Source organism: Drosophila mauritiana, chromosome 4, assembly GCF_004382145.1.
Source record: "Drosophila mauritiana strain mau12 chromosome 4, ASM438214v1, whole genome shotgun sequence".
Lineage (NCBI taxonomy): Eukaryota > Metazoa > Arthropoda > Insecta > Diptera > Drosophilidae > Drosophila > Drosophila mauritiana.
Genome location: NC_046671.1, coordinates 277,129 through 297,486, shown reverse-complemented (window position 1 = coordinate 297,486; position 20,358 = coordinate 277,129). Strand labels below are relative to the sequence as shown.

General features: G+C 32.3%; 1 protein-coding gene across 9 annotated transcripts in view; it reads left to right on the top strand.

Moving 5' to 3' along the window:
* Positions 1-328: 328 nt before the first annotated feature.
* Positions 329-20,358, top strand: part of LOC117146244 (plasma membrane calcium-transporting ATPase 3) — a 28,352-nt gene continuing 8,322 nt past the window's right edge. For 3 of the 9 annotated variants that reach the window (XM_033312175.1, XM_033312173.1, XM_033312177.1), the window contains exons 1-16: positions 330-456; positions 3,450-3,621; positions 3,712-3,906; positions 3,971-4,257; positions 4,331-4,541; positions 4,904-4,939; positions 6,630-7,039; positions 7,094-7,336; positions 7,392-7,633; positions 8,005-8,449; positions 8,522-8,609; positions 9,179-9,492; positions 9,543-9,741; positions 9,799-10,010; positions 10,091-10,242; positions 12,588-12,726. In XM_033312175.1, the coding sequence (XP_033168066.1) occupies positions 3,465-3,621; positions 3,712-3,906; positions 3,971-4,257; positions 4,331-4,541; positions 4,904-4,939; positions 6,630-7,039; positions 7,094-7,336; positions 7,392-7,633; positions 8,005-8,449; positions 8,522-8,609; positions 9,179-9,492; positions 9,543-9,741; positions 9,799-10,010; positions 10,091-10,242; positions 12,588-12,726 (3,330 nt within the window). In that variant the 5' untranslated portion in view covers positions 330-456; positions 3,450-3,464. Of the gene's footprint in view, positions 457-3,449; positions 3,622-3,711; positions 3,907-3,970; positions 4,258-4,330; positions 4,542-4,903; positions 4,940-6,629; positions 7,040-7,093; positions 7,337-7,391; positions 7,634-8,004; positions 8,450-8,521; positions 8,610-9,178; positions 9,493-9,542; positions 9,742-9,798; positions 10,011-10,090; positions 10,243-12,587; positions 12,727-19,742; positions 19,755-20,358 lie in introns of all 9 variants that reach the window. The other 6 variants (XM_033312172.1, XM_033312168.1, XM_033312169.1 and 3 more) reach the window with 6 other exon arrangements.

Below are 20,358 nucleotides of genomic sequence, written 5' to 3'. Positions count from 1 at the left end.
CGTAAGATAGGCAAGCAAAAGATAAGCTGATGCGACAATCAAGACAAACAGCTGGACAGCTATCTTTCAAATACTTTTCTTTAAATAACTGTGGCACTGAGTTTTTGCCGCAGTTCAGTGTAAAGTTATATGTAGGCATTACGGATTTTCTACCTTTTTAACTAAAAATAAAGGTGAAGAGAATTTACTACGAAAACACACGAACATTTTTGCTAGCGCCGCGTAATCAAATAATTTATTGAGAGACTACATGTGAAAATACATCGATATAGAGTCTTACAGTTTTGTGAATACTTCGATGGTAAAAGTTTGATATATCGATATATATTTGCCTGTGGAGAAATAAATACTGCTGAAAAGAAAGGCGTCACAGTGTCAGTAATTTATATTAAATATTTCGTTATATATTGCGGCGATTAACTTGAGTCGTGTACAATTAATTCGCCTCCTAATTGTGTACGTATTCCAAAATATACAGTTTTTTAAGAGTTAAAGCAATGGGTACGCAAAAGAATGTTTTGTGGCCAGGAAATAAACATGATATCATATTATATTGTATGTTTTCCGAACATACACCGTCTTTGGAATGAAATTAAAGCTGAAAATTACTGATAGAGTAACCCAGAATCAAATCCATATAGTACTAATGTGTACAATTTTCATTTGCTTGAAGGTTCATCACAAGTACGTGTGTATGCATATTTTACTCCATGGCCAATATGGCCAACAACACCATACATACATATGTATGTATGTATGTAGTTCTTGTCGTCACATATGACGTAAGATTCCTGATGGCGAAGAGTGGGTGGGGTGCACTTCGTTTAAACAAGTCACGAATATTTCAATGAATTTGAATTGATGTGTTCATTATCCTTATCCATACACTATGTATGTTTATGTTTTTATAAGGAAATATAGAATCCAATGGTATAGGATACATTTCCTGTGCACCTGTTAATTTCCGGTGTGTTCATATCAAATAATTCATGTGTACGTACAATGCATGTACTATATATGTAATTTTAACATGTGCAAAAAATAGAGTGAGGCCCAGTTACCGACTAGCTTGTATTTGTTGCAAGAATTTTGGCCAATGGCTCGGAATATTTGTCAAATAGAACTAAAATAGAAACATGTAAAATGATTTTCCTGACGTACACACATATGCGTGATTCTATTCTATTTATGGAAAACGTTCACACCTCTTCAATATTAAAATTTTTGTTTAGTACTAGTAGTAATAGTGTTTTTAATCCCGTTACTCGTAGAGTAAAAGGGATTCATTGAAAAGTATGTAACAGGCAGAAGAAAGCACATCCGACCATATAAAGTATATTGATTCTTGATCAGCATCAATAGCCGAGTCGATCTGGCCCTGTCCGTCCAGATCTCAGGAACTATAAAAGCTAGATGGTTGAGGTTAAGTATACAGATTCTAAATACGCAGAGCAAGTTGGTTGACCCATGTTTATATTTTTAATTTTTTATAATTTTATTTCACACTATCTATCGAGACACCAAATTTAGGGCTCGCATTTTCGCTAGCTGAGTATAGGATTCTGTCTTTTTTAAGAAGTGAATCGGAAATTTAAAGGATTACACAAAATTTGTTAAGATAAATCCCTTTGGAATTTTACTTGCAAGGATATTAAAAACTTTAAAATGGGTTTGTTACGTGAAGGTGAAATCTCCGAATCAGCTAAACTTGTTCCACTGAAGAACTCTGAAAACGCCGCAATCTTTTGAACCGAGTATCGGATTAAGAATTGAAAGCTTAAACTTACGCATATCAATAAAATAAGATAACGTATGAAACAAGCATTCGTTTATGTTCTTGGTAAATTTTCATTTCTCAAAAGTAAAAATTTTTTTGTAAATCGATAGAAATTAACAAGTCTAATAATAATATGAAAAAATAGCAAAACATTTTGCAAAAGAGTGCGCGTGGCAGTTTTTCTGGGCGTTAGAGTAGGCGTGCCAACATGGGTCAACAAACTTGCGCTGTATATATGTACATATGTCTCTGTCAACCTTCTACTTTTTAAGTTCCTGAGATCACGACGTTCATACGGACGGACAGAAAGACGGCCACGGCCAGTTTCTGCCAGTTTCTCTGCTATTAATCCTGATCAAGAAAATATATACTTTAAATGGTTGGAAACGCACAGATCTAGTATGGTTGGTCTACATAGCTTGACTGTGTAGTCAGGGTTGACTACTAAATCAAACCAATGTGTACATTTCTGGGTAAAGTATGATATACAAATATGAATCTTAGATACAACAATTTCTTAGGATATCTGTGTGAGCACAACTATGCTCTGCAAAAGCTTTTACATAATTCGGTAAAAATTGATTTTTAATAGTATTAGGTCATTGTCTTAATCAGATTGCAAGCTTATCGTTGACAAAAAAGATTATTTAATAACAATTTCCTGGCAAAAAAGGAATCGGATCGATCCACTTTTAGCTAGATATTTATTGCATTATCTTGAACACGGCAAAGCGTCACACACGTTCCTTGTTTGTATGACTAGCCTAAACCTCTTTAAAAACGAAATCTATTATTATTATTTGTAAATGATCAATAACTAAGTGCAATTTTAGTACCAAGAATTACATGTCAAAAATTGTCATGTCCGGCTTCTAAAATAAGTCAATTTGAATAAAGATTACATAAATATATCAGTCTATGCGCAGATCTGAGAAGCTATTCACAGAAAATTGCACGACATTCTTTTATATTTAGACAACTGATCTTTTATGATTTAAAAAAAAACGACCGAAATTTATATGTTTTATACCCTATCTGCGGCTGGAATTTGCTCACGAAGGTCCTTCAAATTGTTACGTACTTAGGTACATATACAGTTACGGTTCGAATGAATTTTATGGTCAACGGATTAATTGTCAGTAGATAAATAAAATAACTTTCCATTTAGTACGCAATTTAAGATCAGTGCGATTCATATTGTACTCATATTGTGAGCATGGTCACAAACAAATTCACTGAAGCAGAGATTCCCTGCAATGGGAACACAGTTCTACTTTCTTTTGTCTTCGTGTTCTACTAAATACACATTATTTTCATTACCCTTTAGCAAACACAAAAATGGCATGGTAAATGGTATATTTACCATTCGGCGCCTACCGAAGTCACACGATCGCTTATAGAGTAGAGTCGGTGTCTCGGCAGAGCGTTTTACATTTGCCTTGGTTGTCTGGCGGTGTAGTGCTCCGACGATTTTAATAAACTCAGATTTCAGAGACCCGAAAGAAAAAATATATACTTACATACATAAATGGTCCATTTGCATATCTCCCTCTCACACCCTTGCGCGTAAACTAAGGAAAATATTCCGTGAGAAGTACTTTAAAAAATTGATAAATTATTTGGCCTATTAAGATGTTAGGCTACTGTCGAATTTATACATTTTTAAATACAGATAAGACCATAACAAATGGCCACTATAGATGGAAGACCGGCGCAATATGGTATTTCACTTAAACAGCTGCGTGAGCTCATGGAGCATCGTGGTCGTGAGGGTGTAATGAAGATAGCTGAAAATGGTGGCATTCACGAATTATGTAAAAAGTTATACACATCTCCCAATGAAGGTAAGTTGTTCTCTATGTACAATATTAATATATTTAATTTATATTGAGTTTACTTTACGTTTTACAATACTTTAATTGAATTACCATAAGGCCTAAGTGGATCGAAGGCTGACGAAGAGCATAGACGTGAAACATTCGGTTCCAATGTTATACCACCGAAGCCACCAAAGACCTTTTTGACTCTAGTCTGGGAGGCTCTTCAAGATGTGACCCTTATTATTTTAGAGGTAGCTGCATTGGTATCGCTTGGTCTATCATTTTATAAACCCGCCGACGAGGATGCGCGTAAGTGGTTTAGTTTTGTGGTCCGTAATACAATATTGTATTTTAATATTGTTTTATTTTAAAGCTGTGTTGCAGGAGGAGGAAGAACACCATGGTTGGATTGAAGGATTGGCCATTCTTATTTCTGTTATTGTCGTAGTTATAGTGACAGCATTTAATGATTACTCTAAAGAAAGACAGTTTCGAGGTCTGCAAAATCGTATAGAGGGTGAGCACAAGTTTTCAGTAATTAGAGGAGGAGAGGTGTGCCAAATATCAGTTGGTGATATTCTTGTTGGCGATATTGCTCAAGTTAAATATGGAGACTTATTGCCGGCTGATGGGTGTCTTATTCAAAGTAACGACTTAAAGGTTAGTTAGGAGAAAACTTAGATAAAGACTATTTTATCAGTAAAGTATTTGGTGGTAATTTTTCATTCTGTAGGTGGACGAATCTTCGCTGACTGGCGAGTCTGATCATGTCAAAAAGGGGCCAGATGTCGATCCCATGGTTCTATCCGGCACGCATGTTATGGAAGGAAGCGGCAAAATGGTTGTTACAGCCGTAGGGGTAAACTCACAAGCTGGTATAATTTTTACGCTCCTTGGTGCGGCAGTTGACGAACAGGAAGCGGAAATTAAAAAGATGAAAAAGGGTTAGTACAATTAAAATAATGTAAAATAATAGTTTATATGATTTTTAACCACGTAAAGGACATAAATAAGATCCTACCAATGTTGTTTTGATACATATATTTGTCGTTAGGATGTATATTATATATTTATTTTTTATTTTCTTTTTTGTTGCTATTTTTTCATATTCCAATTGTTCACATATTCCATATGTGAATTCCATGATGTGAATCGATTGACCCATCATCTTCCATCAACCCAATCAATCAACCAATCTGTCAACCAACCTACCAAATATAACCTGCAACCTACCACAACACAACCAACAAATGTCTTCAACAAATAAAACCATTAATATATGGTTTTAAAATTTTGTCGATCCCAGAAGCGAAAAGGGCCAACAAGCAAAAGAATCTGACAGGTGAATTTTTGCGTAATACTTGTTTTTATTATTTGCAAACCAACAAACACATATTTTTCGCAAATAATAGTATACTGGCGAAAACACAATAGACACTTATACTCACGACGTTTTTTTATTAATAAGGAGGTTTAAGAGGACTATGATGATGTTTCCATTTTGATATATAAGGGCTTTGTATCTTTTTTCGATGTTCTTTCAAAAATAATTACAATTATTACTTTTATAACAGTATTATAATAGAAACCAGTTTTTGCTGTTTTTTTCGAAATTGTTTTTTATACGATAGATATACTTGCTAGAACGATCAGCTTAATCAATGCAGTCTATTTCAATATTATCTCCGAAGTGACTTTAGTAACTGGTTTTAAATGATCCTTTGTAAAAATTGTCGTTGGCCCCAAATAAAAACTATGACTTTTATTTCTTCTTAAAATTCCGTATCATTTTGTAGTAGGAATGGCTTTTCTCAAATAGTGATAACAACTTCTCAGTCATAATAGGAATAATTCTCAAAAGATTAATTTTCAGCTTAGCTAAACTAAGGACAAAACTATCTTCATAAAGTTGCCTTTAAATTTAAATATTTATTTCATTGACAAAAATAAATAACCTTATTACAGATAATAATAAAATTCAGAGTCCCCAACAGAATATAAATTGTAACTCACTTTGTTAAATTCCAAATCTTGCCAAACAAGATTTTTAAGGTCTTTTAAAATACATTTTTTTTCAGACTTTGTCTGTCTGTAATACAAAGTTATTATACTGACTTTACATTTTATTAAATAATAGCACAATCTAAAATTTTATGAATTCTTCGATCTTCTTAAAAATCTTTTTGATATCAACTAGATCTTGTGATGTTTACATGGACATCGAGATTTCCGCATCTAATGACGGTTAAATAAGTTGTGCAAGTTTGTTTTAAAACATTGACACGCCCACAAACCAACAAGTGTTGCCACGTCCTCCCTCTTGGAACGTGTGGTTGAAAGCTATCAAATCTTCAACAATTAGAATTTGCATTGGCTTTTTCCTATTTAAATTATTATTATTTCTTTATTATTTTAATTAGTTGACCTAAAATTATTATATTTTATTTATCACATGGTGGGAAATGTTTCAATGTCGTGTCATAATATCGGAGGGGGAATTAAAATTATAATGTTGGGTTGCTTATTTAACAAAATTAACATTAAAAAGAAAGAACGCCGGCTTAGGAAAGTCAAACCTCATATACCCTTGCAAAAATAAACTTAAAACAAGAATGAATGGGTTTTTTGACTATCATCTGAAAGATAGACGCGCTTCTCAGCTAGATGCCACTTATTTTTTGGCGAATATATAGAATAGGCATGAAAAAACAAAATAAAATAAGGGTTCAATAGTGTGGGAGTAACAGTTTTTGTCGGGTTGTCGGCATTAGAAAGGGCGTGCCATTGTTCTAAAAACGACTTGAGCAGACAGGAATGTATTTCTTTTCTTTTTTTTATGAATCTTCGAACGAACGGACATAACAATATTTCAAATACGTTTAGTTTTGAAAACTTTTGCCTGAAATATCGGCAAATCTAAATAAGGTACTCAAACACAACGTATCTCATTTTATTTGATTAACTTGTTTAAATAAATACAGCCAGTAATCTTGTATGTGTTTATTGTTTTAAATATTTCTTGTCGTACGTAGGTGAAAACGATGGTCGATCGCAAATAAAGGGGTCCCAAGCGCCATCTCAACGCGAAACAGTCACAAGTGAGATAACCAAATCTGAGTCTGAAGGAAATCATTTGCCGCAATCATCGTCATCAGGAGCGGCTGAGACAGGGCATAAAAAAGAAAAATCTGTGCTTCAAGCTAAACTAACAAAATTAGCTATACAGATTGGATATGCTGGGTCGACTATTGCCGTACTTACAGTTATAATTCTGATCATTCAGTTTTGTATTAAAACGTTCGTTATTGACGAGAAGCCATGGAAAAACACGTATGCCAATAACTTGGTGAAGCATTTGATAATTGGTGTTACAGTATTAGTAGTGGCCGTACCTGAGGGACTTCCATTGGCAGTAACCCTTTCCCTAGCATACTCAGTCAAGGTTAGTTAAATTTATGTAAACGGAACCATGTGATTAATTCCGTTTGTTTAATAGAAAATGATGAAGGACAATAACTTGGTTCGTCATTTGGATGCATGTGAAACCATGGGTAATGCCACTGCCATATGCTCTGATAAGACTGGCACTCTTACGACCAATCGTATGACTGTTGTACAATCCTACATATGTGAAAAATTGTGCAAGGTTTTGCCAACCCTTAGCGATATACCACAACATGTTGGAAATTTAATTACAATGGGAATATCTGTCAACTCGGCTTACACCTCAAATATAATGGTAAATTACATTTCATATCAAGCCTATTTAGCTATAAATATTTCTCCTTTTTAAGGCTGGACACAACCCAGGAGACTTACCAATTCAAGTTGGCAATAAAACGGAGTGTGCTCTTTTGGGATTTGTCCAAGGGTTAGGTGTGAAGTATCAATCTATTCGAGATGAAATTACAGAGGATAAATTTACACGCGTATATACATTTAATTCAGTTCGCAAGAGCATGGGTACTGTGATACCCCGTCCTAATGGAGGATATCGACTGTATACTAAAGGAGCTTCTGAAATTATTATGAAAAAGTTCGTATTATTAGACAGTGGAACAAAGACTTAAGCTACGGAAGGTATAACAACCCATTTGCCTTTCGTTCACTTAGCTCCAGTCCGTGAACCAATTTAAATTTTCATTTCGCCTCTTTAGCAGCAATGAAGTCATTGTATATGCCAACTACGTTTTTAAAAAGCTTCATCAAGGACGCTTTTGATGAAGGTAGTTTTTTTGTGACTGCAGCTAAACGCGAGCTAAGTAATCGAAACTCAAATGGGTTTCAATTAGATTCGATGAATGTTTTCCGCCCCTGAAGACTAAATTGGGCATACTTTTTAGTTTCCTAAAAATCCTGCAGTGTACTCACAAAGCCAACAATTGCAATGCTTTGAAATCATTGCAGGTGTGCTTTTATCTATGGACATGAGGGCACTTTGGAGAAGTTTACGAGAGAGATGCAGGAGCGTTTAATACGTGAAGTTATTGAGCCAATGGCATGTGACGGTTTGCGGACCATATCTGTAGCATACCGCGATTTTGTGCCTGGTAAAGCCGCAATTAACGAAGTGCATATTGATGGCGAACCTAACTGGGATGATGAGGAAAACATTATGACAAATCTTACATGCCTCTGTGTGGTTGGTATAGAAGATCCTGTTCGTCCCGAAGTACCAGACGCAATTCGAAAGTGTCAACGCGCTGGTATAACCGTTCGGATGGTCACCGGAGACAATATTAATACAGCACGTTCAATTGCCAGCAAATGCGGCATTTTGCGTCCCAATGATGACTTTCTTATTCTGGAAGGCAAAGAGTTTAATAGGCGTATTCGTGATAGCAATGGAGATGTATGTTTTAAGAATACAAATATGACACATATCCTTACATTCTGTATCTTATCATTTTGTATTTATGAACAGATTCAACAACACCTTATTGATAAAGTATGGCCCAAACTGCGGGTTTTAGCACGCTCATCCCCAACTGACAAGTATACTTTAGTAAAAGGTTTGTAATAATTTCCTTTTAATAGAACTTGCTATTCCGCATTAACATATAAAAGAAATGAGGATATTTTGAATGTGTATGTGGGAAAAAAATTCGTTTAGTGAATCGTAAAAAAGAGAACAAACTCATTTGCAACAAATAACAAATAAATAATAATTTTAATTAATTGGTAACCTTTAAAAACTATTAAATAAAACATAGGAACTTTTCGTACGTTTAAAAATTGAAAGATGGACTTCAATGTGAAAGCTATGTGATTTTTTAAAGTTCTATCAGAGTGTTTGATTAACTATCAGATACCCGTTACTCGGATTATGGAAATTCGAACGCGAAATTTCGTCATATTTCTGGGATATCGATAGATATTGATACTCTACTGATACACTACAAGTAACGGGTATGAAAATGGGACTAGGAGAAGTAAAGGTTTTGTAAAAGTCTTTCTTTAAAATGAAAATGGGACTAGGAGAAGTAAAGGTTTTGTAAAAGTCTTTCTTTAATTTAGTGAACAGCGCTAATCGATCTGAAACGGTTACTTTAATTTTAATACAAAATTTACGTATTTATAGGTATAATTGACAGCACTGTAAGTGAAAACCGAGAAGTTGTTGCTGTAACTGGAGACGGTACAAATGATGGTCCAGCTTTAAAAAAAGCCGATGTAGGATTTGCTATGGGTATAGCCGGAACAGATGTTGCCAAAGAAGCCTCCGATATAATATTAACTGACGATAATTTTAGCAGCATTGTTAAAGCTGTAATGTGGGGACGCAACGTATATGACTCTATAGCTAAGTTTTTGCAGTTTCAGTTAACAGTAAATGTAGTCGCTGTAATTGTTGCATTTATTGGTGCGTGTGCTGTGCAAGATTCACCGCTTAAAGTAAGTTACTAAAAGAAAAAAGGAGAAATCTAAAAACAGCAAAATTTCAGGCAGTGCAAATGTTGTGGGTGAACTTAATAATGGATACATTGGCATCACTTGCATTAGCAACTGAGTTTCCTACACCAGATCTATTGCTCCGTAAACCCTATGGCCGTACAAAACCATTAATCTCCCGCACAATGATGAAGAACATATTGGGTCAGGCGCTTTATCAGTTAATAATAATATTCGGACTGTTATTTGTTGGTAAGTTATATTCATAATCAATGCTTTCTTTGTAATAAAAAATGGTTATGCTTAAAGGCGATGTTATACTCGATATTGAATCGGGACGTGGACAAGAACTAAACGCGGGCCCAACACAGCACTTTACTATTATCTTTAATACCTTTGTCATGATGACTTTGTTTAATGAAATAAACGCTAGAAAAATCCATGGGCAGCGCAATGTCATTGAAGGCCTACTTACAAATCCCATATTTTACACCATATGGATATTCACTATGATATCACAGGTATGCTATGTGATGTTATTCATATACATATATATATATAAATATATATATACATTTAAATTATTTTTACAACATTTAAGGTGCTAATCATCCAATATGGTAAAATGGCTTTCTCGACAAAGGCTTTAACATTAGATCAGTGGCTATGGTGTGTATTTTTTGGAATTGGTACACTTGTCTGGGGACAACTGATAACCTCAGTACCTACAAGAAAATTACCTAAGATATTATCGTGAGTAAATGTTTAACGTTATTACGATTATGTATATATACCATCTTATATATGTTCATTGGCTTAAGATCTTTCAAGTTTGATTGCATAAGTTTTTTGGCATTAGTATTTGTAAAATTAATAACTAATTAATGATTTTCCACATTAAAAGCTAGTGCCTGGCTAAGTTAAATTTAAATATGTTTATTGTATTCTTTAATTACTTTGGATTGCTATAGACTTAACACTTATTATCAACTTTTATAAAAAATGCATGTATTTTTTAAAAATATACCTTTCAGTTAAATAAATCAACGTTTATAAGTTTTCCTTTTTTGAATTTACAAATATATGCATATTATTAAGTCACCCTTAAATATATAAAAAAAACAATTTGAAATTGTTAAGGGGTAAGATACAATAAGTTACCTTTAAGTTAATCTACAATGGAAGTGATGTTACGTATTTTAAAAAAGTTCTTTAAGTAAGTAATTTAAGAAATGTTTATTTTGTTAAGTAAATATTAGTTTATGTGGATTTATTTGACGTTTATTTTGACAGTAGAGATAGAGAGAATATAAAATATATTGTATTTTGATCGTTGGTGTTGGTGCTTAATGAATAATTTTCTAATTGTGGGTTTTTTATTACGCTAGATTTTACTAGTAAGCGCTAATATTAAGTTTATTACATATGTCTATTATTTCCAGTTTCCATTTTTAAGCTGGTGAATAAGGAAGTGTAAGGCTATTTTATAATAATCTTTGGAAAAGCCAATGGTATTATGAAAATGCTTTGAGAAAGTTGCATTGTCGCTTGACATGGCTTTCGGCTTTACTTGTCGGCTTGTGGGTGTGGGAATTTAAGATTTTTTGAAGTGTCCCAGGATTTTGAGATTAAAGGTGCTGAATCATGTAGCAGGATATGCGGTCCACAAGTGTAGTGTGGATACCGTATAAGCAAGTTTTAACCCTCTTTTTTTTTTGCCAAATTTCTATCTATATGCAACAAAATGTCTATCTGCCACTATGTGGCGGTCACCATATTGAAAAATGCGTTGCAGTTCTTTTGAATTTATCCATCTTGGCGATGGAAATATCGACATGGCTAGTGATCGGTATCAATAAGATGTAATTTACTTTATATGGTTGGATATGTGTCCTTCTATTCCCAAAAGTATGTTTCTTTTAAGTATTCGTACTTCTATGAATAGTAAAAGGTTTACTAACCTGTAGGTTTATCAGATAGGATAATTATACCTTTTATACGTAGAGTAAAAGGACTAGATTCGTTAAAAAGTATGTAACTTGTAGAAGTAAGCATTTCCGACACTATAAAGCATATATAATTCTGAACAAAAATGCCACAGCCCCACTTGTCTTGCCAATATCTATCTGTTAAAAAAAAACTTAAACATTAAAAACACTTCTTTATTTTAATATGGCTCTGTGGCTGCAGTTCACGTTTCTGAAGAGTGGTTTCTGTTCTAAAATGATGGTCCTGATCTGATGATAGTCATTCGTTCATACGGACAGACGGACATGGCCAGATCGACTCGGCTATTGCTACTGATCAAAAATATACATACTTTATATGGTCGGAAACGCTTTTTTCTGCCTGTTAAATACTTTTCAACAAATCGAGTAAAGTAACGTAACGTGTACAATTTGTCAGATCGGACTACTATATCATATAGCTGCCATAAAGCGACCGGTCTGCCATAAAGTGTTTGTATGAAAAATTTCTAGTATTTCGGTTACTTATATGGGAACACAAATAATACAAAATACAAAAACCTTAACAAAACATAAAAAAGACATTCACATAGTGTACAATATATATGTATTATCATAAATGTTTCATTAATAGAAAATATAATACAAAAATAATTGATTAAAGTAAAGTACCTACAACTTTCAAAACCACTTTACATTTTACAATTTGAACAATAATAACCGGAGATTCACTCCTTTAAAGTTTGAATTTGTCTGCTGTGAACACAAGCTCGCAACTTTAGTTATATTTTTAGAAAGTACCGTTAGCTTTTCAAAAACAAACGGTTTAATTTTGAATGTTTCAGAACGTTACCATGTTGCCAACTATAACGCCGCCACGCCCACACTTCTTTAAATGTTTTGATAGTTTTCGTTTTATTATTTGTCTTACCTATCTATCGGTATACCAAAACATTTTAGCCGCGCTACTTCCTAAGCCCACAAGCCGCTCAAAACTGTCATGCTAACACGCTTGAATATATTATTTTCTGGCCATAAGGAATCTGATAGTCAAGGAACTCGACTATAGCATTCTCTCTTCGTTCTCTTCTCAAAATAATCTCTTTATTTATTTATATCCTTATATTATAGGTGGGGTCGCGGACATCCAGAGGAGTACACAGATGGTATGAATCTGGGTGAGGAACGCTTTGATTCAATTGATTCTGATAAAAAGCCTAGGGCTGGTCAAATTCTATGGATTCGTGGTCTAACTCGCTTGCAAACACAAGTAAGTGTCAATTCAATAACAACATTAACTTGTCTTAAAAAACTAGAACTAAACAATAATTACGTAAAAGGATCAAAAATTATGTATCATATTTGTTTAAGTAATGACATTTTTATGTTGTGATATCTTTTCATAAATTCATATTTCTATTCGTTAATCACATTTATTTCATTGATATATGATGATATCTTAGATATATATTTAAATATTTAATTATAATATAATATATATATTCAATATATAATATATTATATATATATACCTACCTAATACATATATATTTATAATAAAATCGATAATTAAAATATATATATTTATATATATATATATATATATATATAATATACAATTAAATATATATAAATATAATAAAATATATACCTACCTACATATATTACGTTATACTATACTATATATAATACATATATGTACATATATACAATTAAATATATATAAATAAATAAATAAAAAAATATATACATTTATATTGTATATATTATATATATTAGATATTATATACTGTATAGTATATATTATATTTTATTATATATTTTATATTTTTTATTATATATTATATATATTATATTATATTATATTTTTTATTTTTTATTATATATTATATATATTATATTATATTATATTTTATATTTTATATATTATTAATTTTATATATGTATATGTAAATAGGTATATGTATTATATATAGTTTTTATATATATTTATAAAGATTTTTTTTTAAATATACATAATACAGTTTTATTTAGACGATGAAAAAAATAGCTCAGTATGACATAGAACATAAGATATATTCACGTATATAATAATATATGTGCTTATAAAACGATTTCATACCAATCATTTTATTTTATATTAAAAATACGTGCGACTTATAATAATTTCGGACATTTTCCAATTTCGCGAACTCGATCGCATGTATGGGGGCTTAAAATTCAGTTTTCGGCCTAAACAATTATATATTTTATAAATGAGTCATTTGATAGTATAATTTACTTGTAACATTGTATTCGTGTCAATATGTATATATTTTTCGAACTTGACATACATTCACGAAAACTAGGAAATTTAAAGCGTTGGAGTATAGATTCACACACCTTAAACAAATTAAAATACTCGGCAAGCCGAGATCCCATTTATCGTTTTAAAAGGTAGGTAGGCAAAGTAAAAGGCTCTTTAAAACTTCTGCCTACATAACTTTTGTAGATTGATAACTGTTGCGTACTGATTTTCAAAATAAATAATAACTTTGGTGTAAGATACAGACTACAATGATGCCTCTATCTTGGCTCCTCACATTTTTCTAGCTCTCTATCTGTCCTTCTAGTTTTCGTCTACCGACTTACTTACTTATTTTTTACGTAAATTAGCTTTTTTAAACTGATTCCGATTTTTAAATGGATAAGAAACACAAAAGCCCAGAATACAGCGTCCCTGTAATCAGTCGATTTTTTCTCCTGTTTTAGTGTTTTGTAATGTTTTCTTATTGATCATTACTATATTTACTTCAGCAAACTATTTCTGGTTTTATACACTGTAGATTAGTTAATACTTGCATATATATAATATATATATATATATATATATATATTCTTGCATATATATATATATTCTACATATATACCTTAATTTAAATTTAAAGTAACTTATATGTGTCCAGATGTGCTCCCCCATACAATGAAATACTTTTCAATTCCTTTTATATCCTATGACCTATTAAATGTTTGTGTAAATATACTTATTATTAACACTTGGTATTTCCTTTCATTTTTAGTACTGGATTTTCTTGAGTTTCTTAAAACCAATCATGTAATTTTAGAAAAAAAAGAAGTATCTCATTAACTGAATTCTAAATTAACTTTAGTTTTCCGTATTTGGAACACTTTTGCCATGGGTTTCTTTCTTTTCTTTCCTTATAATACTAGTCTCTTTCATGGGACTATATTCCCTAATCTATAAGTCTCTTGCATACTTATTTAAAGGTTCTGCTGATCGCTTCCAATTAGAGAACTACGACATTAAATAACTCGGATTATAAAATTTAATATTAGGTTCAATGGAATGATTATATATTTTTATAACCTTTTAGAGAATATATTGATTTTAATTTGAAGTGTGCAAGGCAGTGATGGAGACGTTGGAGACATATAAAGTATATATATTCTTGATCAATATCAACAGCCGAGTCAATGCCATGTCCGTTTTTTTAATGCGTTTTTTAAATCGCAAAATAGTCTTAGCTTTATATATTCTTCTATATATTGCGGGCAGTATATTAGTAGGATCAGCCTGGATCGGCGCCCTATAAAAATGCCGTAGACATAGTCAGAAAAAATTCAATTTTTACAAGAAATCCTATCTTCGTTTTCGATCCTAATGCATTCGTTTTACACAAGCTTATATTTTCGGTTTAAATTTTATCTAAACTATAACATATGTAGCTGCCATAGGAATTAAATCAGATAATTAGAAAAGAACCCATGGTTTTGTTGTTAGTATTTATACATTTCACTTATTCGGTATAACCCAGTTTTTTTTATAAATTTTTTTTTTATATATTTTTATTTTTTATTTTATACAGCTGTGTTCAAAAAAATAACAGTGCAATGGAAACTAAGAAACACAAATGTATTTCTCCATGTCCCTTTTTGGAATCCACTTTTTATTCCACTTATTTTTGTAAAATGGAATGTATAGATATAGAAAAAAAGAAAATCCCGTCAGTTTTTCATGTTATCCTTTTTTTTATTTACATTCTTGAGCAAATTCGCCACTTTTAGGCTGTTCATAAGAATAGCAGTCTCTGGTTTTGTCCATCGTAAAGTCTCGAAATGATCAATATTTTTTAAAAAGTGAGTTTGGTTAAGATAATTCGTATATTTTAAAGGGCAATAAAAAAAAAAAAAAAAAATTTTATTTTAGGGGGTTGAGGACACCACTGCTCCCAGGAGAAAAGAATGTTAATTTTTAAGCTTAGAAAGGAAGGAAAAACATATAAGGACATTAAAAAAACCCTTGAATGTTCTGCCAAAATGGTATCCAATGCCATTAAATATGAATGGAAGCCCGAAAACCGTGCTACCATACGTAAAACCACAGATATAGAGGATCGGCGCATAGTTTGTTACAGCAAAGTCTATCCTTTTGCATCCTTTGGGGACATAAAGTCTGAGCTGAACTTGGGAATAAGCGACGTTACTATTCAGAGATGACTACTGAATCAAAATTTAAGTGAGAGGAGTCCACAAAAGGATCCCCTACTTAGCCCTAGGCATATTAAGGCAAGGTTAAGCTTCCCTAAAACCTACCTAATCTGGCCAGTCTCCAAATGGCGTAATATCCTTTGGATTGATGGGTCAAAAATAGTTCTATTTGGTGGAACTGGTTCACTACAGTATATCTGATGACCTCCAAACACGGAGTACCACCCAAAACACCCACTGATGACTTTCAATCATGGTGGACCTAAAATCCTGGTATGGGCTTGTTTTTTCTACAATGGTATGAGTCCATACCCTATGATTTATGGTATTATAGACCAAAACGCATATGCAAATATACTTAGTGATTTCTTACTGTCATATTCTGAATATAATATGCCCTTAAAATAGACATTCCAACAGGATAATGATACGAAACGCAGAAGCTCATCGGCTAAGAATAGGTTCACCCGAAATAGAATAGATGTAATGCAGTGGCCAGCATCATCTTCCGATTTAAACCCGATTGAAAACCTGTAAGGGGACATTAAACAATATGTGTCGAAAAACTCCCCGACGTCTAAGGCTCAGATTTGGCAAGTTGTGCAGGATGCATAGTCAAAAATTCCCCCCAAACGTTGGCAGGACCTGGTGGACTCCATGTCACGTGGGTGTAAGGCTGTGCTGGCTAACAAAGGCTATCCAACCAAGTATTAGGCCCAAATTAACACATTAAAAAGAAAAACTAAGTTCGTTCTTAGTCAAGATGATTTTTTTTAATATTTTTTCATAGCACTGCTATTTTAGTGAACACCTGAATTTCTACCTATTATGTTTTAATCTATATTTTCGAAACTATTGAAGAAATAAAAGTGAAACATTTGCTAAATTGTTTGAAATTAAATACCTAACGATATTATAAAAAAAATTTGACCATTAAAATTGTAAATCATAGGAATTTTTTAACTTAAACTCGCAGGTCCCAAGCACTGCTATTTTTTTGAACACAGCTGTATATAACTTTCGGCTTGCCGAAGCTGTCTTCTTGTTTTTTAGTAAATTTAGTATTTAAAAGTATATGACGTAAAATAACGCTACAGTTTCCATGTCAGTTACTCAGCGTGGCATATCGATAGAAATTGACAAAAAAATAATAATATAAATATTTTTTCAAATGTGCTGCACTAGGGTTTTTGCAAGCCTTAGAGTATCTTCTGAAACTTAATTGTCCTGCGTCTGGCCTCTAAAATCTGCAGGGTTTCTCTTGATGAATCGTTTTTAGTTTCCAAGTTCACAGTGAATAGACGGGCATGGCCGGATCAACTTAGAGTGATCTTGGAATGTGTATACTTTATAACGCTTCTTGCTACCTGTTAAATACTTTTAAATGAATCCAGAATAACATTTTGCTCTACACCATTACTCAGCTAAATGAGGTGTGAAGGGGATGGATATAATAAATTGTCCGACTCGAATATTTTCACATTCAGATGGATATGGATATTGATAAGGAAATCAAAATAGTTGCATAAAAGTATATATGCGTATAAAGAAGTTTTTACGCGTCCACATTATTATGAACGACTTCGTTCTATAGGTCGGTGGAAAATTATTTTTAATTTGGCATAGTTACATTTAAATTAAAATTAAATAAATTTATATAAATATATCGCCAACGGCTATTGAACAGATTCTTGGTCAGAACATATATTTGTAATAAAGGTAACTAGCCGTACGTGTGAACGTCGATATATCGGTTTTATACCAAATATATATCATATCAGTAACGCCTTATTTTTTTGGTTTTATTCAAACAAATTGCCACCCCACAGACTATTCAAAACTGTCTTTCCGAAATATTATCTTCCCTCCTTATTTAAAACTATTTTGTCCTCGTCCACTTTAAGTTTTTGACAAATTTAAATTTTATTGCGTGTCACAGTCTATAAAGTAAAAGAGAGTGAAAAGCCATAAGGGTGGAAAACAGTCGCTTTTCTGCTTGCATATCTAGATCTCACTCGCACTCTCTTTTGTTAGGTAACGGGTGTATACTATCTGTGGACTATGTCTATGACATTATTACCAAATTCCAGTTCCTTATCAGTGTCCTTTTTTCTTAGCTGCTTTTTAAGTAAAACGCCTATTAAATATGTGACGGTTTTAGAATGTAAAGTATTTTAAGGACATATTATTAAACAGCAGAACGCTAAGCCAAAAGTGATATGGGTAGGAAGCTAAGTTGCTTATTTATGCACCCGCGGCAGATAAATTTGCACATCTCAATGGGTCCCTTTAGAAGAATGGGTTCCCAACCATATAAGGTTTTTATTATCTTGATCTGAAACACAACCCAAGTCGATCTGGTCTGTCCGTTCGTCCGTATGAACGCTGTGATCTTAGAAACTACAAAAGCTAATATTACGCATGGAGATTCTAGTGACGCCTACACTGTCCAAGCTTGCTTCAGAAAGTTGGCACACACCTCAACTGTCATGCTCACACTTTTGAAAACTGTTTTGATTTTGTTTGATTAGATTATTATGTTATTATGTTATGATGTTTAATAGTGGACAAGACGGCCAATTCTATTGATATACCCAACAGATTTTGAAATTTCTAATTCGCACTCCCAAAAATGATTAATTGGTACCTGATAGTCGTGAAAGTTGAAACGCAAGCGTTCTCTCTTGCTTGTTTCATAAAAAGCTGACATGATAGCACTTAGCAACGGTTCTTTCGTTTAAAAACTTTTAAGTCCTCATTTTAAACATATGATTTAAAATAATATCAAGGTGTGAAGCAGTCCGACAGTTACCCTAAGGAAACTGGTTTACCATGTTTATCACTTTAACTGCTACGTGTTATTGATATTTCGCGTGTTCAATAAAACGTTAAATCAATGATTTTTACTTTAAATTAAATGCAAAATACTGGTGCCTGTTCCAATATTCACTTGGAGATAACTATTTGCGAATTTATTTTTAATTTTTGCTATAATATAATATAATACTTGTTTCACAGTTTTAAATCGCAGTCGATGTCGAAAAAGAATGTCCATGACTCCGGTCACTTGCGAACATACCTATATATTAAATGCTATATTTTATTAAAAAAATATTTTTTATTAAAGACAAATTAAACATTATAAAAAGTGAAAAAATAATAAAAAACAAAGGCCAATTCAATTTCGCGAAAACCTTTTGGAAGGGGAAATTGGAACATGGTGGAAAAATCTTATTCCATAGTCCTCTTTGCTATTTTATTCACTCACGGTGGAAAACAATTTCTTTAATGCTAATTGCTTAAATATTACTTAATCGTCCGGGGCGTATGTTGTTGGTTTCATGTGTTGATAAATTTTTTTAACTGTGGCTAAATACTTGAAAATAATTGTTCATCGCTAATCGCTATTAATCATATAATGATTGATGTTTATCGGAATACTCAACCTCACAACGTTAGTATTTGTAATACCGAATGTAAGAGTTTATGAGCGCATATATATTTGCAAACAAGAACCACAATCACCATAAACATCATGCAAAAAATGTTACTAAACCATCTAATATTATTTCAATATTTTTCGTCCCTTTAATATAATTATTGCTTATCCATTCCCGATTGATTCAACCTACAACATAAATTATTATAAAAAAATAATTGGAAAACTATATTAAACATAAAAACAAAAAAATTAATAAACCTGCAAAAATTAACTTATTTTCTTTGTACGTATGACTATCGTCACTCCCATCATTAATTGCAATTGAAAACTCACGTGCAAACTCAACTAACGACCAGATTTCAGTACCGGTAAGAATTGTCTATGATTTTATGTATTGGCAGCTAGACAGTGTTTTGTTATATCAAAAACAAAAATCATCTCTAAATATTATAGTTTTGTTTAAAATTGTTTTTTATTTTGATTGCACCCTGACATCAATGAGAGCTTATTATGTTAATATGTATTTATTGTCATTCATGTTACTTACAGCTCTTAAATTTTTTTCTTACTGTAAATACATATTTATGTGCTATATAATTTTATTTTAAAGGATTTTCACAATTTGATTTTCTCAGTATGAAAAGAAAGATGTATATACATGTATCTACCATTCTGGAAAGGACACAGTTTCAAAGTGGGCAAAGCTTACTTTATAGTTCCGAGGCTATCAGATCATAAGAGTTAAAAGATCATAATGACCAGATTGACTTGCTGTTTTTTTTTTAATTGTTATTCTCATATATTTCGTTTGCCTATTTAATGAAATTCGAAATATTTTTGACCCCTTAAAGCAAAAGTTACTAACAAATAATGAGATATACCGAGGTGCTATCTAAAATAGTTTGTATTTTCGCAAATTGGTATTTGGTATATTGGTATTGCCAAGGCTGTAAACCCATATTAGTTTGGCTT